We start from the raw sequence: 27621 nt of genomic DNA on the forward strand, positions 1-27621 counted from the left end.
TTACTGGTTGTCTAGCAATAACCAGTGTCTCCTGCCTCTCTTAGCAGCAGAGAGCAGTTCAGTAAGTTGCGTAATTCTGTCCTCTGCTGTGCCTCCTCCATACTTGTACACCTTTAGATTGCTTATTATTATTTTGGGTTTGGCTTATTTGCTGTTTTGTTAGTTTGTTAAAAGCCAGTATTTTTTTTGTTTCTTACAGTGGTTTGTCATCATTGACCCATAGCGGAGAACAAGCTGAAATAAACAAATTAATTAGTGTAAGCCACAGACTCTGTGTTTACACTTTTCTCTAAGACCTGTTGGCAAGCAGGGAGGACAGCTCATCTGTTCCAGTTTTCTGCTTCCACGCTGATGCACGGGATGCTAGCTGTCAGGCTTCTGCTGGAAGTCCTGATATTCTCTGGATGTAGCCTATTTAGAGGCTGTGATTATTGCATTCTAGACCGGATTAGAAGAGCAGGAGAATAGTGTACAAGGAGGGAGAAGAGCTAGGCTGTTTATTGTCAGTTCATTGGATACCATCATTTATTTGAAGGGCAGTGTCATTGGGGATTTAAGAGCTTGATCTTGAACCTCTTTGTTTTTAATGAGCAGATGACACAGCTCAGGCTTGTCTTCTTCCTGCAGCCCACAGATGACATCGTTCTCATGGCCCAAGCCCTGGAGAAGATATTTCTGCAGAAGGTTGCTCAGATGCCTCAGGAGGAAGTCGAGTTATTACCCCCAGTTCCTAAAGGCAAAGGTCGTAAGCCGTCAGCAGGCACACAGAGTGCAGGTATTAACCTGATCCAGTGACCGTAAACGTTCCAAGCCTGTTGGTAAGGCCTGATCCACGTTCAAGCTGCATGACTTTGCAAATGGTGCAAAAGGCTAGGAAAGGAGCGTGTAATCTAACAGAGCAGCGGAGGAATGCAAGATGCATAGATAACGTTCACCCGGTGTTTCAGGGCTTGTCTGTCTTAATGCCACTCTCCATTTGTCACACAAACATCTTGCCATCTGATGTTTCCATCTGCACAGTGCTTCAGTGGAGGAGGGCAGTGCTGTTGCTTTCTGTGTGCAAAGAGGAAACCGAGGCAAGAAGAGACAAGGTAGTTAGACGTGCCAGCCTGCTGCAAGGGACAGACCGTGGTGCAGAGCCTTTATACATCGGGGTTTGTACAACTCACCCAAGGTCCCAACAGAAACCTGACACAGTGGAGACACTAAATCTTGCCAATCTCCCTAAACCCCAGATAATGTTTTTCTTTTGCACACACGGTTGCAACATCACAGAATAAAGTGTGATGGACCATAAAGGATTTATTAAGCTATTGCAAAAGGCTGTGTAGACTATTGTATATCAGTAGAAATTAAGTTTAATTCAGTTTACCCTGAGTTGATTTTAAATGGGTTTAAGATGAAAACGTCCATAAGCAGGGTAAAACAGTTCATAAAGGAGCTTGTGTTGGCTGAATTAAATTGTTGAAAGTTTTTTTTTCTGTAAACAAAGTCTAGTTGTTGCACTGGAAAAGTCAACTGTTCCTCTTTGTTTTCCCACATCTCAGGTGCCAAATGGAGCTGCAACTTTATCCAAGCTGAGAGAAATTTGTAACGATGTGTATTTTCAGCATCCTTTGCTAAATGCAGCTATAAAAGCATACAGGCATATCGATACTTTGGTTATTAGTTATTAAATGTCCTGTTTAATTTATACGAGCAGGTAATCCTGTAACAATGCAAGCGTAGTGTAAGAGACATTTGCCAGGCTCTCAGGAGACTAGGGCTCTGCACCCAGCTCTGTTTTTCTTGTTTTATAACTTGTGGCAAATCTGAAGCCTTAGTGAACTCCTAGGTGTTCAGCTGCCAGTAGGGGAGGGGTTGTTGCCGTTGGCCTTACAAATACTTCCAGACTGAGCTCTGTGCAGGACAGCACCTGTCAAAAAGAGCCGTCTCTCCCCTTTCCTTCTCCTTGAGCTCCTGATCTGTTGCTGAGCTCAGGGCAGCTGTGAGAGCAGGAGATGGATGAAAACTGCCCCAGAACAGCACACTTCATGTACAAGTATTTGTGTGGCTGGCCTAAAGCTTGTGGAAGGAAGACTTAGATCAGTGATTCTTTAGTTCTTGTCGGCCTCTGGGTAATAGCACCAAGCAAATCATACGCAGTGTCCTTTGTGCTCTTCCTGTGGCTCCGAACTGGGAGCTTTTTGCCAAGCCCATGATTGTATAATCCAGCAGCACCGGTGTCACTTTGTTCACAGTGTCCTGTCGGCGTTTGTAACCATCAATACATTGCAGTGTTTTCACTTTGTCGTTTGAAAGGAGCGCAGCAAGCAGTGGCCGTGTCTTCCGTCTCCCCGCCGGCCCCGTTCCAGAACGTCCCTCCAGCTGTGTCTCAGACGCCCGTCATTGCTGCCACCCCTGTGCCAACCATCACTGCTAATGTCCCGCCTGTCACTGCCCCTCCTGCCGCTGCTCCCCCTCCGCCTGCTGCTCCGATAATGCCTGTGGTTCCTCCTACGCCACCAGTAGTCAAGGTAAATGGAGAACTTGACCCCTTCCTCTTCAGAAGGCAGGACTGCTGAGCAGTGCTTTATTTTCATCCCCTTACTGCTGGTTGTGTGCTTAACTTCTCTGCATTTGACTCCTTGGCCATCGTTGTCCCTTTGGGATGTGCTCAGACAAGTGCTTGCTGTCAAGTTGCAGTGGGTTCAGAAAAGTTTTGCTAGTTTTACTGCACCCCAGCTGAGGTGATGTCACCTGTAATTGCTCCAGCTCAGTTACGAGCTCTCATCTGACCACAGCCTTAGCCAGTACTCCCTGAATCAGAAGGCTGCTGGAGGTTTCCCCCCTTTTCCTCCGTATAACCCAAAGCATGTCTGCCCTCTGGAACTGAATCCCTGATTTTCCTGGGACTATTCCATTAAGGTTTGCACACCCCAGCACCAGGAATGTGCCTCTCTGCCACAAATGAGGTCAAGATAAGCCTGTCACTCCAGTTGGAGGAGACTGATGTTGCCTACAGGTTTTTGGGTACATTAATTCTGTCTTCCTTACTGAGTAATCTCCTGGGAGGTGTCACTAGTGTTTCACTGTTTAATATGTTAATTTATGGGTAAATGAAAATGTTGCTCTAAATAACCGGAATTTTCCTAGCAAGCTGTGTATTACCTAAAAAATAGTCAAAGCATAGCTCAAAGCTCAGTTCTCTGAACTGAGAAATTAACTGCAAAAGTATTGGTGTTCCCTGACATGAGGTTGCATGGGTCAGCAGAGCCCCAGATTTTTTTCTAATTTAACCCTATAGTTTGAGAATTACTAAGGGAATTGTAAGTCAGATCTCCTTGCAGCTATGCTGTGCTCCTCAGAAGCCTGTCTCATATTGCAGTTTCTGTTCAAATAACTTGCTTCTGAGAATCAGTTTAATTTTAAAACTCAAGGATGAACCCAAAAGTGAGTTTGCCAAATATGTACTGCAAAATTAATCTTGCTTGGGATTTACTTAAGATTTGCTTTAGATTTCCCTGGGGAACCCCCCCCCCCCTTTTTTTTTTTTATTGTTTCCTCCAGAGGAATAGATCCTTCTTAGGAGCACAAGAAAGAGCTGACTGGACAGCCACAGCTTGAATTTATGGGAGATGTATGTTTTATTTGCTTGAAGCAAAATCGTTAAATTCTTACTCTTGTCCGTAATAAACAATCTACCTTAGCACATCCACTAAATACAAGGGAGTGAGGGCTCATGGGTCTTTGGTGATTAATATGCTTTGGTTCAGAACTTATAGCCTGATCCTGCCACTGGGGCCTCAGACATGTGGTTAAGTTACTGACACTTACTAAGTCACCATGCATCAGCTGAGCTGCAGTAATCGACTGGGCGCACTCCTTTCCTTTGGCAAACATGAGGTAAGAGTCCTTAGTTTAAATCTCAGTGAAATACATAGAGCTAACACATTTTTCATCATGTTTGGGGTTGGGTTGGAGACGTGCAAATGGCTGGTTACTGTGGCTCAGATGACATGTAGTAATACATTGTGTTGTGGTCGCTGAATTGTGTGTCGAAGCCTCTAGTCACAAGTCCCATTTATCCCAGTGAAATAATTGTGTTTTCTGTCAGAGGACAGGCCGATCTCAGAAATGAGGATGAATTGGGCTAGGTTTCTGCTAGCTTAGCGTGAGAACCGGGCATGCACTCATGAAGTCTGTCCGTCTCCTGTTTCAGAAAAAGGGAGTGAAGCGAAAAGCGGACACGACAACGCCCACCACCTCCGCCATCACTGCCAGCCGAAGCGAGTCACCCACACCCCTCTCGGACCCCAAACAGGCCAAAATCATCGCCCGACGGGAGAGCGGCGGCCGGCCCATCAAACCACCAAAGAAAGACCTTGAGGATGGAGAGGTCCCCCAGCACGCAGGGAAGAAAGGCAAACTCTCTGAGCACCTCAAGTACTGTGACAGCATTCTCAAGGAGATGCTCTCGAAGAAGCATGCAGCCTATGCATGGCCCTTTTACAAGCCTGTTGATGCAGAGGCCTTGGAACTACATGACTATCATGATATTATCAAACACCCCATGGATCTCAGTACTGTTAAAGTACGTCCACATTTACCACCTCTTTTGCAGGGTGTCACGGCCCTCTGGTTGCAGAGGACTGGCTCCTTCTGGGGGAGGGGGAAGGGACAAGGGTGGAAAACTGAAACTGGATATCATCTGGATATTTTTATATTTTGTTTCCTTACCCTCTCCTTTTTTCCCCATAATCTGGGACTTTTTTTTCTGCCCTACAAAGCAGACTATATGATGGCATCCTCTTCTCTTTACGGATAGTCCAGCTATTTAAACTTGTGTTATTGGGATCGTGTTGCACTCAGAGAAGAAGAGGTGCTGTATTTCATAGGATTCAATTAATAGTATCCCATTTCCAGAAACTGCTGCCTGGCTACTTGTTGGCATGATGCGTGGTCCAGATAGGCTTACGCTGAGCAATTCCAGCTGGAACACGATGATCTACTGGTAGGCAGGGGGAGGAAATAATGTGATGCTTGTGTGGTACGAGATTGGCTCTTCAAGACTTTAGCTTAGCGTGGTCCAATATTCGAGATGTTTTTCCCTGTAGACTGGGGAGTTTCTTAGCCCCTCCTAAATATCCATAGAGCAAAGCTGTGTCTTTCTAGTTCCCATTTCTGCTTGGGCATTGCAATTGGTGTCAGTGGAGGTGTGACTTTCTTCCATGTGCAGGAAGTTAAGGTGTCTCTGCTGGCTTTCATGAGCATGCCAGCACTGTTTTGCTCCCAGCTCGGCAAATGTCTAGGATTGTTTAAAATGCTCAGGTGACAAAAGGACAGCCGCGTTCTCGATTGCTTACATGTTCCTTGGCAAAATCTTTCACAATACCTGGCAGCAGCAGGTGGTGCTCTAATGTGCCATTCCATTCAGCAATGATGCTGCAGGGATTCTTACTACAGCTATAGCATTTTTAAGAGTATTTTAGTTGTATTATTTAATGGTGAGAGAATAGTTATCCCAGTCTGTGCACTGAGGACTAAACCAAGAGTTACCAGTGTCTGAGTTAATTGCCATCCTGATGCCATGGTCATTGGCAAGTTTCCCCGTGCCTCTCTGCCTTAGTTTCCCCAGTCATAAAATGGGGATAAATAATATTTAACCTACCTCACAGGGCTGTTGGGAAGACAGATATCTGGAAGGTGTTATCGAAATACTAAATATTATTATTGATTGGGTTTGTACAGAGAAGACCCTCTCTGAGCTGGCAAGAATGTTGCAAGTGGGCTCTGGTGGAGCTGGGCTTGGAGACAATTCATCTCCTGATCTTGCTGTGCCCTTGCTTTGTTCACAAAAACCAGTGCAATGTGCAGTATTTTCTTAAACTTGCAATTAAGCCAAGTTGTGTTAAAGGCCTGCAGCAATTTCCTGGGAAGAAAAGACAGTAAGAAGGGTGAGTTGAGCTGCAGGCAAGAAGGGGGAGCCAGAAACAAGTGGTAAAAGCAGGAGAAAGGAGTAGGTTGATCACTGTAGTTTGGGGAGTTGGAGCACAGGTGCCTGGCTGGGATGTTCTGCTGACAGAGGAAGGTCTCAATGTTTTCTTGAGTAAGTTTCCATTTCCTCTTGCTCTGAGCATGGATGAAGGAGGGAGAAGTTCCCATCAGTTTTGGTACTGCAGTTTGTTTGCCATCCTGCTGATCTTGGAGAGCCAGTACTGGAGGCCTACTTAGCCCTTGCACGTTGCTTTAATGATATGACTGCATCCCTTGCTGTCAAGGTCTGCTCAATTCCCTTTGCATTGGAGTCATTTTTTTTTCCACTTAGCTTGAAGGTCCATCCACGTGGATTATAAAGTAGGATTATAAAGTAATCCTAGGATTATAAAGTAATTCAGGTTGGAAGAGACCTCAGGAGGTCATGGTGTTTGGCGTACCATGCATACAGTTCTGCCTGCCTGTGCTTATCACTGGCTGCGTCAAAATCAGTTCCGAGTTCCTGAAGTGGCCAGTAGCTGTAAAGGGCGTCTGCTTCACCAACATGACTGAGATGGGGAGAAGCATCTCTGGCTCAGTGCAACTCTTCTTTCCGTTATCACACTAGAGGGATGCTCAGTTATTGATAACCTCTTCTCTACCTGTTCTGTGAAAACAATTAGATGATCGTGTCCTAGATGAAGTCATTCAGTTACTGTACTGGCAAACCTAGTCCTTTCAAGACGTGGTCTCGGCTCCGTCGCATCTCCTTGACTTCATAGGGATGCCGTGGGTCTCTCCAGAGATACCTGCTGCCTGGTGGATCAAGCCCAGGTGAACGCAGTAAGATTACGGATGAAAAGTGGAATCCTGACTGTCAAAGCTGATATTTTCACATGTGACTAGGTGGCTTCTCATTGCGAGGGCTTCTGTGCTGTGTTTTACAAAATGTAGGTGCAATGCTATGATTTTTTGGGGTTGGTGACTGCTGCTTCATACTTGAAACTCTCTGTAGTCCTAACTTTATTCTTTTTTAAAAGTGTCTATCTCTGCGCTTCTTCTACAAGTGCGGGTGATCCTTTCCCTCTGTACTTTTGTAGCATAGGTCAGAAAGCTGGAGAAGAATTACTGGCAGACCCGACAGAGTCTTTTGTATGTAAAGACTCTGGACTTGTCTTTCTACGTAGTAGATTTTTTTTTAATAAACTTGTTTGAAGTGCTGTCTTGTATTGTTCTTTATGAAGTGTTTTGTTGTCGTTGCCCTTGGCCTGTAGATCATGGCGTGACTTTTCTGAGATGCAGTCTATAACATGTTAAGTGCCTGGAACAGAAACCTGCCTTTTGCAGGCAGTGCAGGTGTCAGGGGCTTTCTCTGTGGCTCTGAAAGGCTCGAGATGTAATTCTGCACAAGTGACAATGGTTGTGGGAAAGCAGTGCAAGTAATGGCCTTCAGACTAATCTTGAGAGAATTATGTGAGGAACTAAAACATAAACATTGCTGCAGCTGTAAAGGATTCCGCAGTACCTGGCAGCTTGGAACTTCAGTTCTCTGATTGTACGAAGTTTGATTTCCATTAGGGAATGCCTTTCATGCCCAGGAGCATATTTTTTTTCAGGCTGTGCGCCCAGCAGAGGTGTTCTTCGGAAGGATTTGGAGATGGTTTGCGTGGTGGAAGCAGCAGGTTGGTTGTCGTGGCTGTGCCGTGGCAGGCGAGAGGTGGAGGGGCTGCAGCAGAGCACGTCGCAGCTGGGAGCAGAGGGGTGAGCTGGGGTGCTGTGCCGGGCTAGGACTGGAAGCAGCAAGAGCTGAGGGCACAGGGGGTCTGCAGGGGTCTCGGTCATCACAGTGCAGGGGAGAAGTGCAGAACTGTTTGGAGCAGAGAAAGGATGAGACATGGGGAGAAAGGGAGAGAAGGGCATGGATGATGCTTTAAAATCGAAGAGGCAGCAGCCCTTAACTCCCCAAAGCAGTTGAAATGCTTGCTGTGAAGCTGTAGCGGTGCTCCGCTGCTGCTGCCCTGTCCACGGGCATGCAGGTTGCAGTGTGCTCATGTCCTCTGCTGGTGCTGGGGAGCGTGGGCACGGGGAGGCAGGGTGCTGTGCCCGCCACGCAGTGCAGGATGAGGCCCCGCAGAGCCCAGCAGCAGGGATGTGGACGTCTCTGCCTTTGGTTTGCTCCGTGGTGAACAAACAACGGTCCTTGCCGTGTAAGAGGATTTCTAAAGGTGTTTACTTTTGGAATAAAGTGCTACGTCCAGGGATCTGACTGTGCTCATCGGTTAACTTTATGGCAGTGATTGCTGTGGCTTCCGAGCAGCTGAGTCTTGGGGTCTTGAAAGTGACGAGAAGGCTCTTTGGGGAAATTTTTTAAGATTTCTTTATTTGCACCTCTTGTAAAGTACAAATGCAGTTTCCCAAGGCAGCTCTTCTTGTTGAGGCAGATTTTGTAGGGTACAACTAGGCCCCCAGAAATAAGTCGGAGTCCTCGTGGTTTGATGTCTGCTGAAGTTCTTGGAACTGTGTTGCTGTGTCCTTCGTGGGCACCTGCCCTGATGCCATGTGCTTGGAGGGCAGGTCGATGTCCAGCTTAGTCTTGGAGAAGAGAAAATGGAAAGGAGACGTTTAACATGTTTGGAGACCTAACAAGATTGCTGCAAGAAGGGAGGGAACGGTTTTCTCTGCATCCTTGGCAGGCAGGACAAGTCTTACCTTAGAGCAAGAGGATGCTAGACATTAGGAAACAAATTTCTGAATGTTAAAGAATATTAAACAATAGAATTAATTGCTGAGAGAGAGATGAGATTTTTTTTTCGAGCTGGCCTCCCAGCACCCTTTCCAGTCCTGCTATCTATGTCTTCTGATTTGCCATTGTAAATGTTAAAAAAAAAAAAAAGTGTTAAACAGCAGAATATATCAAAGTGAATTAGTAACCCAAATATATTCCACCACATCGTTTTAAAATCCTCTTTCTTTTGTCAAGTTAATTTTTCTTTACACGAAAGCAGAAAAAAAAAATCGACAGTTTAAAGCATTGGGCTATAAAACTGTTGGTTTTGGATGAAAGCAAAGCCTCAGACACTGAAATGTATTTCACAGGCTGTAATCAGCCACTGAGCGTGCCAAACAAATACAAGCATATCAAAAAGGCCTTTCATGCAGCAAGACGTCTTTTAAAATAAATGGACCCTTTCGTTTGAACATATTGTTTTGCTTTGGAGTTGGCCTGAGACCCTTTTCAAACAAGGCCAGCTCTCCTTCAGACAGGAGAGGCGCACAAATTGTGTTTCCCTCCCCATCTTTGTGCTGCGGTTCGGAGGCTTGCCCCTCGTTTATTTACCAAGGGCATGAGCTCTCGTGACAGAAGCTGCACGGGCGTCGAGCTGCAGCCCTGCAGGGGGGGATGCTGCAGGAACGTCACCACCCTGCAGGCAGATCCCTCCAAAGCTGCATCCCTGAAGGTGCAATTCTGCCTTATTTGGAACAAAAGCAGTTCTAGGAGTCATTGCAATGTTTCAAAGTGATTCCGATATCTGCCTCATTCAAAGCTGTGACATATGTTTAATTTCCATTGAACAAGTGGGAGTTTTTCTAGCCTAAGCCTAAGCACCCCTGTCTTCTGCTCTGGTGGGGAAGGAGCCTTGCCCGATCCCATCTGCAGCCTGTCTGCCAGCCGCTGGGGGATACAGGTGCACAAGACATACAAAAGGGAGGCTGCGCGCACTTGGCAAACAGCGAGTTTCTTTAAAATCGTGTCTTTTAGATGCAAATGAAATCTAGTGTTAGCTTTTTTTATGTCCTTTTGGTAGGAGTAAATGGAGCTAAGGTTTTATACGTGGTAGTAATACATGCATAAAATCAATTAAGTGCTAGGAATGCCATAAACTGTTCTCTAAACCAAATCATTCAGTCCCAAACAGCAGGAGAAGTGGATGAAATTGAGAGCTAGAAAATGAGAGGAAGAAACAAGGTGCAAATATTTAGCTCCTGATATTTTTCCTCACTACAGTAGGAAATAACATAAGGAACTGGTTTGTAAAGGATGAATTCTGTATCCGTTCTGTATCTGTCGGTTGGACTTTTAAAATCAAGAGCTGGTTCTGTAGCTTAACAGCAAGTGCCTGACTTAGTGTAGAAATCACCAAGTGTAATTCATGCCTTGTGTTAGAAGGAAGCCAGGAGAAGGCTGTAATCTTCTCTGCCCTCTCAGATTTAGAGGGTAAAAATACCCAAGCAGCATATAGAAATACATGCTGAAGGTAATCCTGTCATTGTAACGTTGTTGTCTGTTGACTCCCTGCCCTTCAGTCTATGCTCTTTGCTTACATTAGTTTCTAATCCTGCAAACTCTTTTTCTATCTGACTGCCTTTATTTTCTAGCAGAATGGGGGCCCTGACAAACTTACATAGTACCGTTAAAGAAAACAACCCAAATATAGACTCTTAAGAGCTTAAACTATTGTGGAACTAGATCAGCTTGTTTAGTTGTCTGGCTTTTGTTTGCTTATTTTAAAAAGCAGAAACTCTAAATGTTATTTAGGAGCTAATAAGTCTGATCAAACTACTGTTCTCTTAGACAAATGTGATTTTTGAAGCTGTTCTGAGCTCTCTCCATGACACACATCCTTCATGCGATTACTATAAATGCTTTTTGCTTATGGCTTTTTCTCCCCTTTCCCTTTGGCTTGTTTGTTTGCAGAAAAAGATGGACAGTCGGGAATACCAGGATGCACAAGGTTTTGCAGCAGATATTCGGTTAATGTTCTCTAATTGTTACAAGTACAATCCTCCAGACCACGAAGTGGTAGCCATGGCCAGGAAGCTCCAGGTAAAGGTGTTGGCAACTGCATCTTTCAGAGTACATTTAGTTCAGCTATACGGTGTCCATTCAGAGATCCAAGCATGGATCTGCTCTTGGCACCATCAAGAGAGAGTCGGTGATTCTTCCAGTCCTCGAAAAGAGCCTTTAGATAATCTCTGATGCAGAACCGTTGTGTTCTTCACGTGGCATGGCCCAATGCCATTCCTAAAATGTTATAATCATTGCTGTATAAAATAATGGGAGTATTTTCTTGGGCTTACAGAGTATGTGTACCCCTCTGTACATGCACCTTGGAAAAGCTGGGAGAAATTGTGCAAGAAATTGAGCTGAAAACTGTGCAATGTACAGTACAAGAGCGAGTGCTTCAGCCTTTGGATAGGGTGTGGGGTATCCTGGCATTAAGACCAGCTGTGCAGTTGGCATGCAGAGGCTGAGCTTCCTCCCTGACCTTTATGGAAGAGCTAAAGACCAATTTAGAAGTCTGCTGAGCAGAGGAGCAGCAAAGAGTGAAGCCAAACCTAGAGGGAAGTTTGTTAGAAAAGCCAGAACGGGTCAGATCCGTTTAGTCTAGTGCCCCTCTCTGGAAGAGGCTGGTGCAGACAAGATGCAGAAGCCTCCCAGGAAGCGGAGGTGTGAGAGCCCCGTCACCCCTCCGCAACCTTCCCAGCCACAAAAGGATCTCAGAGGGAGATTCAGTAACCTTCCCCTGCCTATTCCTATCCCACTGCAACACTAATTTTGTCCTTGATGAGAGGAGGAACTATATCTTACTATGACGATTTCAACCCCTGCTCTAGAGTGCTCACTGTATTTTGTTATTTACTGCTACAGCCCCTTGTTTAGTGCAGTAGGACCCTGACCCGTGGTGGGGTGTCTGTTGTGTTTAAAAGACAAGAATGAGGTCTTTGTGGCTGAGGCTCCTTTGTCACCATTTTTTCCCCCTTTTTTTGTAGGATGTCTTCGAGATGAGGTTTGCAAAGATGCCTGATGAGCCTGCAGAGGCCCCACCTCCTCCTCCTCCAACAGCACCAGTTGTGAGCAAAAGCACAGAAAGCAGCCACAGCAGCGAGGAGAGCTCTTCCGACTCAGACAGCTCAGACTCAGAAGAAGAGCGAGCGACTCGGCTGGCGGAGCTCCAGGAGCAGGTTATTGTAGTGGCCAAGCTGTGTGTGTGTTTGTGCAGTAGAAAAGGCTTAGCAGAAAGGGTTTTTTTTCTTTCTTAAAAATCCCATCTAGTCTGCGGTGCAGCAGAGCGATCTCCCCTTCTGCCAGCTCAAGGGGAAGAACTCCCAGCTGTGAAATAAGTGTAGTTTTGATGTGATGTTAGTTTTCCTTGAGATAACATCAGCTTTGAGAATGGTTCTGTACTTTCTGGGGGTCCCAAAGTGTTCAGCCATCATGAATGAAGGAGCACACAATACTGGGGATCTCGGTAAGCAACGTGACCCCCATTTGGTATGAGAGCTCAGGCACAGTGACACCCGTCACAATCTTCCTGTGTGATATTTTCACTCTGTACCTCATCTACAGAAGCCGTTTTGACTGTTACAAGCTCTGAGCCATGGCCTTTTTTATTACGCAGATATGCAGTGGTTGTAGGTACTACCTTAATGCAGCAAAGCATTAATAAAATGGCTTATCCAGTGTCTCAAAGCAAGTTAATAGGAGACCCAAGAAGGGAATCTGGCATTTCAGAGTCCACATTGCCAGCACTCTAGACTGAGCTATTAAGCTTAATTTTTATTCGCTACTATAAAGCAAGAATTAAGTTTTCAGTTAGTTTCTGCACATTTGCACTGCATTCTTTAAAGAACTTCAAGCAAAGCTTGCTAAGTCCAATCAGTAACTGCTTGATCACTAACTTTGGGATATATTTACAAGTCCAGGATATAGAGGAAGTGTATGTGGGGGCATCAGTTATCTTGCCTCACAGTCTGATCTAGTTTTTCACTTTTCTCTCCTAAGCTAAAGGCTGTCCACGAACAGCTAGCTGCATTGTCACAAGCACCAGTGAACAAACCAAAGAAAAAAAAAGAGAAGAAGGAAAAAGAGAAGAAAAAGAAAGACAAAGAGAAGGAAAAGGAAAAGCACAAAGTAAAAGCTGAGGAGGAGAAGAAACCCAAGGTGGCTCAACCACCGAAACAAGCCCAGCAGAAGAAAGCCCCAGCTAAAAAAGCAAACAGCACGACCACAGCTAACAGGTGAGAGCTTGCCTCCCGCAACTTGCCTTAGGTGGGAATACCAAGAGCCTTCAGCCCAGTTTTGTCCCTTTTTTTGTCCCATTGAATTCCCTGGTGAAGCTCGGTTGTCAGCACAGTTAACTCGCAGTTGAATAGTGTCTCTGTTCCCAGACAACCTCAGGGAGTTTTTAAGTTAGGGCTGGCAGCAGAGCCATCACATTTCCACTGTCTGATTCTCTCAGAATCCCTGCCCAATCACTCTCAGATAAGGTTTTGCTTTTTGTCTTTTGCCTAGCCGGCAAGAACATGCTATTTCATTGCTGCCCCCCTGCTGCTACTTGGGCTTGTTGTCGTGCCTCACAGCACTAAAATATAATAGGAGTAGAACAGCTGATCTCAGATTTCTGAACTTTTTTGTGGTGCTGTTCAAGCTATCTGGCTTAGAGGTTCAAAGCCAAAAGCATTGAGATGTTTGTTGGAAGGGGAGTAGAAGAGTTCGTTGCTCTTTATATACCCATGAATGTTTCCATGCTTGCCAACCTCCCCAGGCAGCCCAAGAAAGGAGGCAAACAGGCGTCTACAAGCTATGATTCGGACGAGGAGGAGGAAGGCCTGCCCATGACCTATGATGAGAAACGACAGCTCAGCTTGGACATCAACCGCTTGCCCGGGGAGAAGCTGGGCAGGGTGGTGCACATCATCCAGTCGCGGGAACCTTCCCTCAGGGACTCCAACCCCGACGAGATAGAAATAGATTTTGAAACGTTGAAGCCCACAACTTTGCGAGAACTGGAGAGATACGTGAAATCTTGTTTACAGAAAAAACAAAGGAAACCATTTTGTAAGTTACCTCCTGGGGCACGCGTTCCCCAACCAGCTCTTGGGCTCAGCTTTGGAGTCGGGGCATGTTTGTTGAGATTCTCTTATCCAGCTGCTGGGTATGTGATGACAGGGATTTTTAGAGATTTTCTCCCAGAGAAAATATGCAGAAATGTTCTGGTTTTTCTGTTCTTTCTTCTCATGATGCCCTCTCATGGAGACCTGGAGGGACTATTGTTCCTCTGCAAGACCTGTGTGATATCTTTATTACTGATCTAGAAGGCACTACAAAGGTTTCGGTCTCATTGTGTTGGGTGTAATGTGCATATACCTGGAACGATACCTGGAAGGATTGGTTCCTTATCCTGAATAGTTTATCACCTAATTAGGAAGGAAAAAAAAAAGTGTGGTTGGAATCCAAAACTCCAAGGGAATAAATGACTCGCACAAAGTCACCTGGGTTACCTAAGGATGCTGGATGTGTCTCAGTTGTATGTTTGTGCCAAAGCTGCTATTCCTAGATGGCCTGATTACCATATAATCCTCAGTGATAGATGAGGGGGTGAATGTTAATGCACTGGTGAGTGTACAGTACTGTACAGTACAGGCTTTTCTCTGTGCCTCAGACACAGGGTGAGTTGTTGTAGCCCCTTGAGAATTTGGCTCCAGCTAAATAGCAGTAGGGTGCTTCTTAACCTGAAGTGGTCCTGACTCAATCCTCCTGCTTCTTGGTTAAGAGGAAGTTGTCCTGTTAAGAGTATAATATAACCGATAGCTATTCACAGCTCTTCCACAGCACTGTTTCCTCACCACAGGACTTTCAGGTGGCTTAAGCAAAGCTCAGACTTCGGCCCTTCTTTTTGCTTTTCAGTACTGGTTTGATTTCTGCCCCCACTCCCCTTCACTGGTGGAATAGCTGAGGAAAGGATTTTCCAGAGCTGTTAGGAATTAGGTTTGGAGTCAAAGCATGGAGTAACACACAACATCAGATGTCTGTCCGTCCAATCCTCTGCGCCCAGCCTGTCCGGAGCTGGCTGGCTGGTGAGCCTGGCCCACAGACACAGCGTTAATTCCTGACCATGGCCAGACTCTCCTGCTGTCTGCTGCCTATTCTAGTGTTCAGGGGCGCACCCTCTTAGCACTCTGCTTTCCAGATTTCTCTAAAAAAATAAAAATACTGCTTTAAAACAGTGCACAGAAACGTAGGTATTTCCTTGCTGGATCCGGCAAAATATACGGCCTCTGTCTGCTTCTGATACTGGCCAACACCTGTGTTCAATTACTCCTCCTCTGAGTGATATTTCTTCCGCTCAGGAGCATGAGTAGTGCTCGTACTTCTTACCATTTCCATCCGAACTGATGCCGCTATGTTCTTGTTGTCTTGCCAGCTTTCGCCTCTGTTGGTTTTTAACTTTTTGTTTTGTTTTATATTTAAATCAACGTAAACCACAGTCGATTCTTGTGTGAGGTGTCTTAAAGTTTTAATGGCAGATGCTTCCTTCTGACAACCTTTAATGGGACACTTTATTTTACAGGGCAGAAAACCCATGTAACAATTCTGTAATTACAAATGTGTAACTATTGACCATATAACTGGCTGGTAAGTAACCTGTAACTACAAGGTTATTACATGGATATTTCTATCTTCTAAAACACTTTCCAGAAGGTCTCTCTTAAAGTGCATGTTACAGGATGATTGGTGATTGGATAATCTAGACAACTTCGTGTGTTGTCCTCTATCTGGGATGTGTAGTTGCTGTGTGGTCACTTGATCTTAGCAGTGTCACTGCAGAGTGCTCGCACAGCCGTACATGCCCTGTAAAATAGCGATGTCCACTCTTTTTCACCCACAACCATGCAGTTTCAGAAATTGTGCATTCCTCCTCCACAGCTGCAAGCGGAAAAAAGCAAGCAGCAAAGTCTAAAGAAGAGTTAGCTCAGGAAAAGAAGAAAGAACTAGAAAAACGATTACAGGACGTCAGCGGGCAGCTGAACAACAACAAGAAACCTGCGAAGAAAGGTAATGGCTGTGGTTCTACTGTGCTACCGGTGCCTGGAAAGCTGTGGTGTGCCTCGCTAAGGCAAAGCTCCTGCCTTCTGGTAGCCGTGGATTTATCTGTGATAGCTGTCATTAGTGTGGGCACACAGAGAGCTGCTGCTGGGCACCAGAGCTGCTGTGTGGGGTCTGCTCTGATCCCCGTCTGGGTGGAAGCTCCCCTTGGAGTTAAACAGGAGGTGTCTTGGAGGCGATTCATCCTCTGGCGGGCCAGGCCCCGTTCCAGCGAGCAAAGCTAATGGGTAAATATGCTGCCTGTGCAAAGCGAGGTTGTAAATGAAGCAGTGGATGAGAAAAGCTGTGGGCAAACCTTCTCTAGTTCAGTTCCATGCAAATAACTGCTTCACTGCCTCTCTTCCTGCAGAAAAATCCGGCTCTGCTCCCTCTGGAGGCCCTTCCCGGCTCAGCAGCAGCAGCTCCTCTGAGTCTGGGAGCAGCAGCTCCAGCGGCTCCAGCTCGGACAGCAGTGATTCCGAATGAGTTATGGACACTTAGACACAAAACACAAAATGGACATCACTCTCACCGATGCTCTGCAGTGTTCCTTTCTCTCCTTAATATACTGCTCTTGTTCCACGGTGGTCAGGTTTTTTTTTTCCTCTCTGACTTTTTTTATTTTTTAATTCAGTATTATAAAAGGTATCTTCCATTTTTTTGGGGGGCGCTCTTTTAATAGGTCAAAGATCTTGGCGTGTGCGTGTGTGTGTGACTAGACTTTATGACAAATAGTTCCCTTTGCATAAAGTCTCTAAAATACATTTTAACTAAAGAAGATTTGTTGAAAATGGAAGAACTTGGAACTCTTAGCAGGAGATCACTAGAAGGTTCTGCAAGGTTTGTAGTACATTTCCCTCCTGCCCCTTCCCTCTCCCCAGAAATGTTCTCTTAATAAGCCCACCCGGCTCACACAAAGAAAAAAAAGTCTTTTTTTAAAAAGAAATCTCTGTAAAATGGTACTGTATCTGAAAGATGTTAGCTTTGGAACTAGTTGGTGTATTTGTTATTAGCACTAGTATTCTTAATCTCAAAGTCTACAGTGTGATGAAAATGTCAGATGCTATCATCTTTTTACATAAAAACAAAAAATTCTCACGTACCGTGGATTGCTAACATTTTTTGTTAATATTCGTAGAGGCCATAGGCACCTGTTCAGGAAGGTATTTAAGCATGGACTTAATTTTAAGCACATGAGCAATAGAAGTGTCTGCATTTCTAGTCTTTTCCACTAAAATTTTTATTTTTTCTTGGGAATATTTTGGTAAGAAGAGAGCGAGGGACACTCAGGTTTCTTGGAACTGTTATTTTTAACATCAAATAGATGATTTCCAGGAAATTGACACTGTCTATGAAAGTTTTCATTTAATTGAAAACAGTTTTTGGCTGCAAGTTCTCAGCTGGACCTCAAGGAGTGATCCCTGCAGAGTGACCAAGGCGTCATGTGCTCGTTATTAGACACATGCTTAAGTACTTTCTCCATGACAAGCACCTCAGTCTGGGCTTAAAATAAAAGAGCACTTGAGCTCCAGCTGAGGCTGAGCTGGCAGGGGACTTGGAGAGGGATGTTGGTTTTGTCTTTTCCTTTGTTTTTCCCCTTATTTTGTATCTGCAATGAGCTCCTAGAAAGGGAATGCTACTTCTGTGTCACACAGAAAGCAGGTTTCCAGACACTGAAATGTTTACCTCAATAATAGTAAGGGAGGGGGGGGGGGGGGGGGGTTAGAGGCAATTTTTTTGAGGCTATCAATTTCTTACGAGTCAGCCGAATGTTTCAACCTGCACTGCTGCAATACACTCTGTTTCCACTGTCCCTAATTTCATGTATATATAAGTACTTTATTTATTAAACACTATTGGTCATTTAAAATTTACTAAAAAACAACAAGACCAGCAGAAATGCAGATTTTTAATGTGGTTTGAACCAGATTAAAAAAAAAAAAAGAAACCAACAAAAAAAAATAAACATGTTATTTAAATACATTGGACTTTATACCTACAGGTGCTACAGTCCAGTCTATTGTGTATCTGGTGCTCTGTCATGTTTTGTGTGTTCATTTTTTTTCCTCTTTTCACTCCAGCCCCTTTATTTCCTGTTTTGTACAAATTTTGAAGACATACAGGTAGATGTAATTCCTTGATGCAGCACATTTTTTGTCTGTATTATTTCCACAGGTCTTCCCCCTCTCCATTTTTTTGGTAGAACAGTGTGGGGTTTGATTTTATAATCCAATTTTAGGAGAACACCAGTTCTATAATTATATAAAATTTGTATTTGTATTTCTGAGGGGCAGAAATTTATTGTAAATTCTTACCTTTTTAGCTTTTTATTGTAAAGAAAATATACAGAGTTTAACAGAAAGTTATGCCTTTCCTTCTCCCAGCACCAGCCCCTAAGGCTGCATCTCTGCTGTGGCGTAGCCCGAAACTTCACCCTGCTGAGGAGTGGCCTTGGAGGGCTCCTCAGCCCTGGCACAGGATTTTTGTTGCACAGTCAGCCTCCAAGAGCTAGGAGAGGAGCTGCTGTGCTGGGAAGCGTGGAGCCTGGGGGATAGCCCTTTGCTGAAAAGCCAGGGGGCTGCGGGGCCAGCCTGCTATTAGCACTCCATGGTTTGCACTTACTGCATCCGCATTCAGCTGCCAGTCACTTAGTGCCCATCGGCTGAGGTTTTATTAGCCAGACCCTTAGGAGATGGGATTATCAAGAAGTTTGTCCTTGCATCTGGCCTTTAGAAAATCCATCTTTCAAGGATCAGCATTTCAGGTTGTTCAGGTGTGCATCTCATACAGCCTACTGGCCCCGTCCGCGTCTTTTATCTGTATGGTGACAATAGCACTCTCCGCAGTTTGCTGTAGAAAGGAATTACCGTTTTCTGCTAAGGGTTGAAAGAGAGGTGCTCTGCTGCTGTAAACAGCTGTAAGTTGCTGGACGTCCTCAGCTCGTTTTGTAATTGCTGGGGTGCTTGGCCCACTGGCAGAAAACCCTCCAGGTCTTTGCAGATTGAGTTTCCTGTAGTGTTGGAAAATGCATGAACTAGTGTGTTCTGATTCTTGCTGAAATTAATGATTTTTCTTTTCCGTTAACGATGAAGTTATTTTTAGTTGCTATATTTTTTTAAATTCTGCCCTTAAAAAAACACCTTCCCCTAGACAGATACTTAGTAATATATTTTCAGAATTTTACTACAAGGAGATGTAATATACACCTAATTAAGCCTAGTTTTTTGTAATGGGCTTGGTTTTCATTTGTCTTTCTCCTAGTGTCTGAGACTTGCATTATCAAAACAAACTGGTATTTTTAATTAAATTAATTGCTACCAATTCAATACCACGACAGCTTGGAGAAACAGGCTCCCAGCTTTCCCTGCTGAAATCCTTTCCCGCCTGCATTCACCTGAGCTGTGCCGTGGATGTAAGGTGATGGTCGCCCTGGACAAAAGGTGCTCCTGTGCAGAGAACAACCCCCAGCCAGTGTTTGGAGGCAGTGGCGGCCCGCCAGCAGCTGCTCTCACCAGCATCACCACCACGCAAAGCCCGAGGACCCGGCTCTGCAGCACGCCACCGTCCCCTGACGCTGCGGCCAGGGTGCAGACATCCCGCCCGGACACATAGGTCTGTCCTGGGAATGAGTGGAAAGGTTGGAGCCGAAGGGTTGGGGACGAGCGTGAAGTGATGGAAAGGGGCCTGGCCTGGGACTGTCTGCAGCGCCGGAGGAGGATCCCTGCTTTAGTTGGCAAACTTGTCCTAGCCTGGGGATTTGCAAGGAAAACGAGCAAAGAAAACAAAAAAGAAAGATGAAGAAGCACCTGACTATCCTCGATAAGCCAGCTGCAGCTTGGGCTTCTCTATTTGGTGGAAAACTCTCATGGAAAGGAAGATGTTTTCCAATGAATGGCAGATCACAGGAGAAATCCGGTTTGGCGTGACCTTCGTTTTTCAGGGGGGAAAAAAATTGGTGACTCTTCACTGCAAAATGTTCTTACATTTTTTTCATTTTCGTATTGTTTGTAGTGCTCATTATCTCCTGATATGTCAGTAGTGGTGCCTCTTTTACATCCAGATCAGAGTGTCTCCTGGAAAGAAGAGATGTTTTCAGTCCGTAGTAAGTAGCAGCTGCCCTTAATGAGTTGGAAACGGAAACAATAGAGCATTTATTTAACTGAGTTTGTATTGCATGACATGTCAGTCCAGATGTCATGAAATAACTTGGAAATGATCAAATGTGTAAGTAACATTTGAAATGGCATTTTTAAACTTCAGAATGAAAAAGACTGAATTTTTTATGGTAGGATTTTTTCTTGAATGAACAAAGTTTAACTTTGTTTTCCAGGGGAAATTTCACTGAAATCAGTATGATTTCATATGTATACATACACACATAGTTTTATTGAAACTGTTTTTTCTGAAGAATTCCTGTTTTGACAAAACAATATCTGACCAGACCTAATACCAATCAACCAGCATTACTGCACCTTTAAAAACTTTGTTAAACTTTATCTGATTGTAAGGTCAGCCTGTCTCTTGGCATACCATCAGATGTAGGCTCAGTGGGACCAGAGGGAGATCCGCATCCCGTGGGCTCAGGCCCTGGTTTATCTACTAAAGGAATCTGTCGAGTACGACAGTTTTCTGCTAACCAAATGTTGTCTATACAAAATCTTTTCAGTTTTGTATTGATGTGATTTTAAACTTTCCTACCGACAGGGTTTGTAACTGTAGAACTGATATTTCAGGACTATGTAGCTGGTGTTTGTGGGGTGTGTGTACCATAGCTGCACGCACCCGCACACACATACACAAGCACGTGTGTGCGTGTATATATACAAATTAGTTACCCAGTGAGGTCTCTTTCCATGTTCTCTATGTGGTAGAAGCAGACTGCAGTTACCTAATCTAGTTCTTTCTCTGTTTTGGGGACTCTTAGACCAGTTTTTAATTTTTTCCTTGTTTTGAAAGGAATGATGTTTTTTAAAGCTGGGGTTGGAGCTAGGGGGGAAGGGATTGGGGCATGACAAAAAAAAAACACAAACAACACAACCTTTTTAGTAATGAATTTTAAAAAAAGAAATACTCTAATACACAAGCAGTTACCACTAGGGCTAACTGGGCAGGCTCTGCATTGTTGAAGATAAATTTAGGGCGAGGATTCGTTACACTAGCAGCATTATCTTGCTTGTAAAACAATGAGATGCGTTTAAAGCAAAAATGGTATTTGCATATCTTTTTAAATGTCATTTTAAAAAAATAAATAAACCACCAGCTAGGATTTGACACAGGCCACTTAGAACTTATCCCTGATACTGGCATAACCAATCCAGAAAGATTTGTTGTTGTATTTGTTTTGTTTTTCCTTTTTTTTAATATTTAAAAAAAATGTTACTTTTCTGTATGATGTGCATGCAAATTTACCGTAACTTTTTCTTAAAACTTTTTAGTGCCATTTCTAGTATATTCCTGTAAATGTCAGTTACTGGAAAAAAAAAAAAAGTCAATGTAAGTAGTTTAGCTTGTTTATTGCAAATTGCTGGCCTCAAACACAACAGAATTTTTAAAAAAAGTTAGAAAGTAATCTTTGATGTTACTGGTAATGGACCCTGGTCCTGGGGCATTTGTTTTGTTTTCATAATAAAAAGAAAAATTGTTTTGTGTGTGCAGTTTTATACTATATTTTCCCCTCTCCTCTCCCTTTCCTCATTTTCCCTTTCAGGTGTTGCAGCTCAGCTGAAAACCAGTAGGGCTTTGACCTAGCAATTGGTTGAGCAGCATTGCCACCAAACAAACAAAAATGCTAAGGATCCTAGTGCCATGAAATAATTTGGAAGTTATTTAGCAAGCCCAGCTGTTAGCACGCATGGTGTGCGGCACTCATGGGGGCAAACTGCAAGCAGAGGGCAAGTCTGGGGTGCTGCCAGCTTGGCCTGGGGGGTCTCTGAATCACAGTTCAGTACCTGACATGTGCTAAATATACCTTTTTTTGGTGAGGATCTCAGGCTGCTTTAATGCAGGGGGCAGCCTAGGAAGGACTTTTTCCCCGCCTAGAAAAGCCTGTGATCTGAAGGGGCCTCACCTTGTGAGAATTGCACCTGATAGAGGTAAGTTGAGCTGAATAAGAGGAGGTTGAAAATCTCACCCAAGTTTAATGCTGACTATTTTCCAGCCACCAAGACCTGAAGAAACCAGAGGGAATTTCCCACCAGCTGCAGCTGCCCCGCAGGTCAGTGAGCCCAGGGCAACCAGGACATAGGAGATGCAGTTGGGGAATGGGGGTCCTACGGCGGCTGATCGCATTCACAGCGCAGTCTTGACATTGCTGTATGGTGGCCAAAAGCTATTTTGGTTGCTGGAGGTTGTTTTTTTTCTGTTCGCTTTCTCAGATGCATGCCTAGTGGTTTATTTATACAGTAGGGGTTACAACAGCCAGGTTCCTGCAGGGTTAATCTTTCTCTAACCCTGTTCCTGCTCGCTGGGTTTAAAAGCCGTGATCACTCAGGTTTCAGCAAACCTGTTCTGCTTAGCTGTTGTATCAGTGCAGCTGTGCATTGTCAGTTGTTCCCCCCACTCCAAGGAAATGTTTTTTTTTTTCTTTTTTTTTTTTCTTCAACCTAGACTTTAAAATTCTCCTGTGAGGCTGCTGCCTCCACAAGTGATCTTCTTCAGTAGTGGTGTGGCTTCAGCGGGGCCCCCCCACTACCTGAGGTAATGCCCAGCTGCTGAACACGCAGAAGAAAAATGCACACCTGCACGCAATGATGCATTTAAATAATTTTAATGCACTTAACCAAAGAGGCTAAAACAGCATTTTAAACAAGTGCATTAATACGACCCACCTGCCTTACAGAACTGCTCACTTCCCTGCAGCCACCCCACAACCCTGCTGTGACTAATGAGGACACAGCTACGGAAACTGCACTCACACTCACGGGCATGAGAGGGAAGAACAAGTCACACTTCTCTTACGGTCCTGTCTACCCTCAGTCCGGGAAGAACTTATGCACACACTTAAGCTTTTATTCCTGAATAGTTTAACGCTTTAAGTAAGCTGAATTTTGGTTTACCAGCCACATAAACAAAAAGGGACTGATTATACCCAAAATAATCATCTTTCTTACTGAAATTAAAAAAATAAATGTGATTTTTCTATAAGAAAAGTAAAGAAAACGAACAGCTGGCTTTGGGAATGTGCTGTTGTTCTCCCTAGTTCCTTCAACTCCCCGGGTTAGGGCGCTCCCCTGGGCTGCTGGAAAGACCCTGAGCCCAATTCTGCCTCACCAGGTTGCTTCTGCACTTCCCAGGGGAGCCCTGGGGCCAGGCTCCTGCCCATTTTTCTAAGTGCTCGCCCGTCTGGAGCCCCGGGTGCGCCTCGTGTCCCAGGCAGTGCCCTGCCTTAACCAGCCCGCTCCGTAGAGCGGTTCTGCCGCCCCGCTAGCAGCTTTCGGAGTCTAGTTAGTGTTGTGAATCCTGTTGAGTGCTTTTTCCCCAGCTGAAAAAACATTCACCGAAAATATTTCTCAGCTAGAGCTCATCCTGCCAAGATCAAGAGGACTCTTTGAGCGTGCAGAGCGATGCCTACGGCTGTGAAGCACTGAGGTCCATCTCAGCAGGTTCAGTTTTATGAGCGCACACACAAGGTACCAAACATTAACACATGCATAAATAGTTACATTAAAAATAAGAGCTGCCCACTTTTTGCAGTGAATATACTTGCTCCGATCAGGGCTGAGTACATCAAACCTCTCTGATCGCACGGTGACACAGGTATGTTCTGCTCAACACATCAACTTCAGCAAACTTCAGTGTCTGTGCATTTAATGCGCACAGGAGAGGTGGAGAAAATTCTTCTTTGCTATGCTAAAAAAAATAAAGTGCTTGAAAAATATTTAACGGGAGAGGTTTTAGATAAATATAATAGCAGTACTGACTATGCCTAATTTTAGGCAGGTAAATAATCCACCTTGAAGTCAACATCAAATACTGATTTGCTTGAAGTTGAGCCCATGTCCAAGTACTGCTGGGTTGAGCACACGGGGCTCAGCCTGCAGGACGATGCCTGAGGCAGAATGTTAAAGTGGAGCCTGTGACTTCAGCCCGATGTTACGCTTTAATGCTGAACCCTGGGAACATAATGAACAACCCTGGAAGTGGTACTGCTTTGTCGTTAAGAAAGGTTTAGGTGCTTGCTGGGTTGGGTTCTCAGCTTGACCCTGTCATGAGGAAGTTAGGGACTCGGCTCCAACAGCAACAACCTGAGAGCAGGATCCATTCCTAAGAGGTATAACTGGAGTATTTTTGTCTCCTAAAACCCTTCAGTTGGTTGAAACAAATGCTGCCACACACAGTGTACGTGTACCAAATCTGCTAAAGCAAGAGATGTTATCCAACCTGAATTAGAAATTATTTCAAGCTCCTACATGTCTTAAAACCTACATGCAAAGCAAACCTCAGTAGGCTGTTTTTTTCTGTAGCTGATCTCTGGCTGCAGGTACGTACTCCCCGTGCCTGAGCGTCCCGATACCCCCCAGCAGGAGATGTGTGTATTTACAGCAGCTTTCTTCCTGTTGCTCTCTTAGGCCTGTCCCTCCCTCTCAGGTGGTTCACCTGGCAATACATTCCTGGAGCATTAGCTGGGGCTCGTGCAAGCTTTACTGGGGCTGGGGATCTTGCTGCAGGAAGGGACTCGGCTGCACTGGCTCCAGAAGTCCTGTCTGTGATTTATTTCTGTGATTCCAAACTGAAAGGGCACTTCGCTTCGCAGAGGATGAAGCTGCAAAGCACCTTTCCTGTTAAGTATTTTGAAGATAAAATTCTCAACACATTTTTTCCCTCTTCCCGTTGCCCAATAAATCATTTAACTTCATGACCTGGTTCTAAGAGACCACTTCCAGGGAAGTAATTAAAGGCAGACAGGGCAAGCAGAACAAGTACTGGCTGTGTATGTTAGCAGATAATCTTCCTAAAATCTTAATCTCAGCGGAAACCAATCTAGACTCGCCTGTCTCCCACCAGCGTTCGCAGAGCTTTGGCAATGCCTAAGGACTAGCAAGGTAAAGTGCCTGCTGGGGACAGTTCCCAAATGGCAGCGGGTGTTGTTCACGGTACACAAGCCACTTACAAGCAACACATGGTCCAGCACGGACCCTGCCGATGATGCTAGGCGGCAAACACAGGCCCATCAGTTCCTGAGCGAGGCTGTTTTTGTTATACACGCTCAACAACATGCAAAATCAGACACTACCTACAGCAAAAAATAAACATAAATTTCCAGCAGCCTTCCTGACCTATCCCACCCCCGGCCTTAGCCGCAGGTCTGGTGGGACGGTGCGAGCCCTCCGCTCCCAGCTTGATGCAGGTCTGGTTCGTCTCCACGTGCAGATTCCTGACGCCGAGCCGCCGGAATTACATGATAGCACAAAACTTGGACTGTCCCGTGTCCCTGGGGACATCCAGCTTGTTTTTGTCCCGCACCAGGATGGCTTCGTTGCCGTACTGCGAGTACCACATACTGCGGCTCCGGCTCAGGTACGTGTTGGGCGGCGCTGACTCCAGCTTCTGCTGCTGCTGCTGCCAGATGAGCAGCGAGGTGTCCCTGTAGCGCAGCCGGGCGTAGCCCTCGGACAAGGCTTTTTCAGGCAGGGGCACCCTCCCGTTCATCACCTTGTCAGTCATCTGCTCAAGGGCACCTTCAAAGGCGAGATCTTCCTCCCGGCAGCTCCCAAATACACCCCGCTGGGGCGGTGCAGACCGACGGCAGCTTGGTGCTCAGGGGAGGACATCCCCAGGGGCACAGCTCCTGGGGGCTGCAAGCCGTACACCGGTGCCAGCGCCCCTCAGAAGAGGGCACGGGGATGTGCACACCCGAAAATCACAGCGGGCAGCCTGGCCTTGCTTAGGGAACAAGCCAGGGCTTCCAGAAGCTCATCCAGCGGTGGTACTGCTGCTCGTTTCATCTTGCAGAGGGGCCGAGCGCACGCGAGCTGCTGGCTCCGGGCACACGAAGCATCTCGGCGCGGGCGAGCGCGACAGCCGGGAGTGACGGGGCGAGCGGCTCCGGCTGAGTGTCGCCTCTCCAAAGGATGGAGCCCCAAAATGTAGGGCACAGCTAAACGGCCACCGGCAGCATCCAGGCCCGTGCGGGACCTCGTGCGTGACCTCAGCACCCCTGCGTGACCTCAGCACCCCTGCGTGACCTCAGCACCCCTGCGTGACCTCACGCCGACGCCAGCCCGGCGCTCCCCCAGTGCCGCCTTGATGGATATCGCCGAACGCAACCGAAGCCGCTGCCTCCAGGTCTCCGCAGCCCTCCTGGGCCACCCATCACCTCCCGACAGCGCCGCTCCGGGGGGCTTCAACCTGGGGGGGGGGGGGGGGACACAGCGAGGGTCACAGCAAGGCCTGGCACTGCCCACCCTTTCCCCCCCCACCCCCCCCACCCTTTTCCCACCCCTCCACGGGCTTCCCACCGCCCACGCCCCCTGCCCCCCCTTTAGGGTGCCCCCCACCCCTGGGCGCTCCCTGCCCCGAGCCCCCCCGGCCCCACCGTGCCTGCGCTGCCCGGCCCGGCCCGGCTCGGCCCCGGCGCGGCTCCGCGGAGCGGCTGCGGAGGCGCCTCCCGAGCGCATCACGGCGGGGAGGAGCCGCAGCCGCCGGCGGGGGGAGAGGACGGGGCCGGGGCGGGGCCGGGGAGGACCGGGGGGGGTTCGGGGGGGGGCTGGTGCTCGCCTCCTGCCCGCCCCCAGCCGCTCCCGGTGCTGGCCCCGGGGCGAGCGGCGCCCCGACAGCAGCATCTCGGGGTCCCCCGGCACGGGGCGGGAGTTGTTTGCAAGAGAGCTGAGCGAAGGGAGATTATTATTAATAATAATTAACTTATTATTATTATTATTATTATTTGGGGGAGCTAAATGTAAGCTCCCAAGCTTCTTGCCGCCCGCTAACGCAGCGCCCTGGTGGGGTTTTTGCCCTGCTGGGCAGCCGAACACCGCCCCAGCCGCTCTCACGCTCCCCATCCTTAGAAGGGGGGAAGAAAGTACGCTGGAAAGGGAAAAAACAACTCACGGGGTGAGATAAGGATAATTTAATTAAAGGGGAAAGGAGGAAGGAAAAAAAATAAGCAAAGGCCGTGCGGAAGCACAGAGAGAGAGAAAAGGAATTACTCCCTGCTTCCCGTCAAGGGGAGGCACAAGGCACACGGCAATTCCCTGCACACAGATTTAGACCCAGCGCAAAGAGGAGGGAAGGAAGGAAGGACAACGGGAGGATGAACACGCATGGACATGGTCAGCACTGGAGATGTCCCGACTCCGCTTGATCCCCTCCCGCTAGCAGAGCAGAGACAGGAGCCAGCCCAGGCCGCACCCTGTGGAAGCTGCAGAGCAAAATGTGAAATCACTGAGTGGAACCAGATTTGCTTTTTTGGCACGGGTGAGGTGTCTCGGTCTCCTCTGAAATATCACCCGTTCTGTCACCATCCAACTCAGAGCACGGCAGAAGGGGCCGATAAACGGCATGGCTGCATTGCCTGGGCAAGGCAAGGATCCCTTTTGGCCTTCTCGCCAGCATCGGGCCGCCCCACGCTCACTTTCCTGCTCTCCTTTGCCAGGCTGCAGGCACTCACCCCCATCGGCTGCTCTGGGTGCCCGGGGGTTTGGGAGCTCCAGAGCAGCCTCGAGCTGTCCTGGCAGGAGCGCAGGGCTGCTAGCAGGAGGATAATTGCAATCACTCTTCCAGGCTACGAGCTGTCTGGGCAGGTCGATCAGGTGTTTACAGCAGGCGGCGAGCCAGACAGACAATCACTGTCTGCACGG

At 46.5% G+C, this 27621-nt stretch overlaps 2 protein-coding genes across 7 annotated transcripts in view; one reads left to right on the top strand and one right to left on the bottom strand.

Moving 5' to 3' along the window:
* Nucleotides 1-21465, top strand: part of BRD3 (bromodomain containing 3) — a 41244-nt gene extending 19779 nt beyond the window's left edge. For all 5 annotated transcript variants that reach the window (XM_080561657.1, XM_080561659.1, XM_080561660.1 and 2 more), the window contains 9 exons: nucleotides 628-775; nucleotides 2302-2516; nucleotides 4202-4573; nucleotides 10652-10780; nucleotides 11728-11919; nucleotides 12740-12975; nucleotides 13503-13795; nucleotides 15665-15793; nucleotides 16194-21465. In XM_080561657.1, the coding sequence (XP_080417783.1) occupies nucleotides 628-775; nucleotides 2302-2516; nucleotides 4202-4573; nucleotides 10652-10780; nucleotides 11728-11919; nucleotides 12740-12975; nucleotides 13503-13795; nucleotides 15665-15793; nucleotides 16194-16309 (1830 nt within the window). In that variant the 3' untranslated portion in view covers nucleotides 16310-21465. The remainder of the gene's footprint in view (nucleotides 1-627; nucleotides 776-2301; nucleotides 2517-4201; nucleotides 4574-10651; nucleotides 10781-11727; nucleotides 11920-12739; nucleotides 12976-13502; nucleotides 13796-15664; nucleotides 15794-16193) is intronic.
* Nucleotides 21466-22573: 1108 nt separating this feature from the next.
* Nucleotides 22574-26481, bottom strand: BRD3OS (BRD3 opposite strand). 2 transcript variants are annotated; one of them, XM_080561686.1, is made up of 2 exons: nucleotides 26363-26481; nucleotides 22574-26170 (listed from the first exon to the last, which is right to left on the bottom strand). In XM_080561686.1, the coding sequence occupies exon 2, from the start codon at nucleotides 25484-25486 to the stop codon at nucleotides 25217-25219; it is 270 nt and encodes an 89-aa protein (XP_080417812.1). In that variant the 5' UTR covers nucleotides 25487-26170; nucleotides 26363-26481; the 3' UTR covers nucleotides 22574-25216. The 2 variants fall into 2 exon arrangements, with proteins under 2 accessions (XP_080417812.1, XP_080417811.1); XM_080561685.1 differs by having other exon boundaries at nucleotides 26358-26453.
* Nucleotides 26482-27621: the final 1140 nt, after the last annotated feature.

This window comes from Anser brachyrhynchus, assembly GCF_964034855.1.
Source record: "Anser brachyrhynchus genome assembly, chromosome: 19".
Lineage (NCBI taxonomy): Eukaryota > Metazoa > Chordata > Aves > Anseriformes > Anatidae > Anser > Anser brachyrhynchus.

Bases quoted from the DNA above. Each gene is read 5' to 3' on its own strand.
- BRD3OS (XM_080561686.1), bottom strand. From the start codon at position 25,486: ATGACTGACAAGGTGATGAACGGGAGGGTGCCCCTGCCTGAAAAAGCC.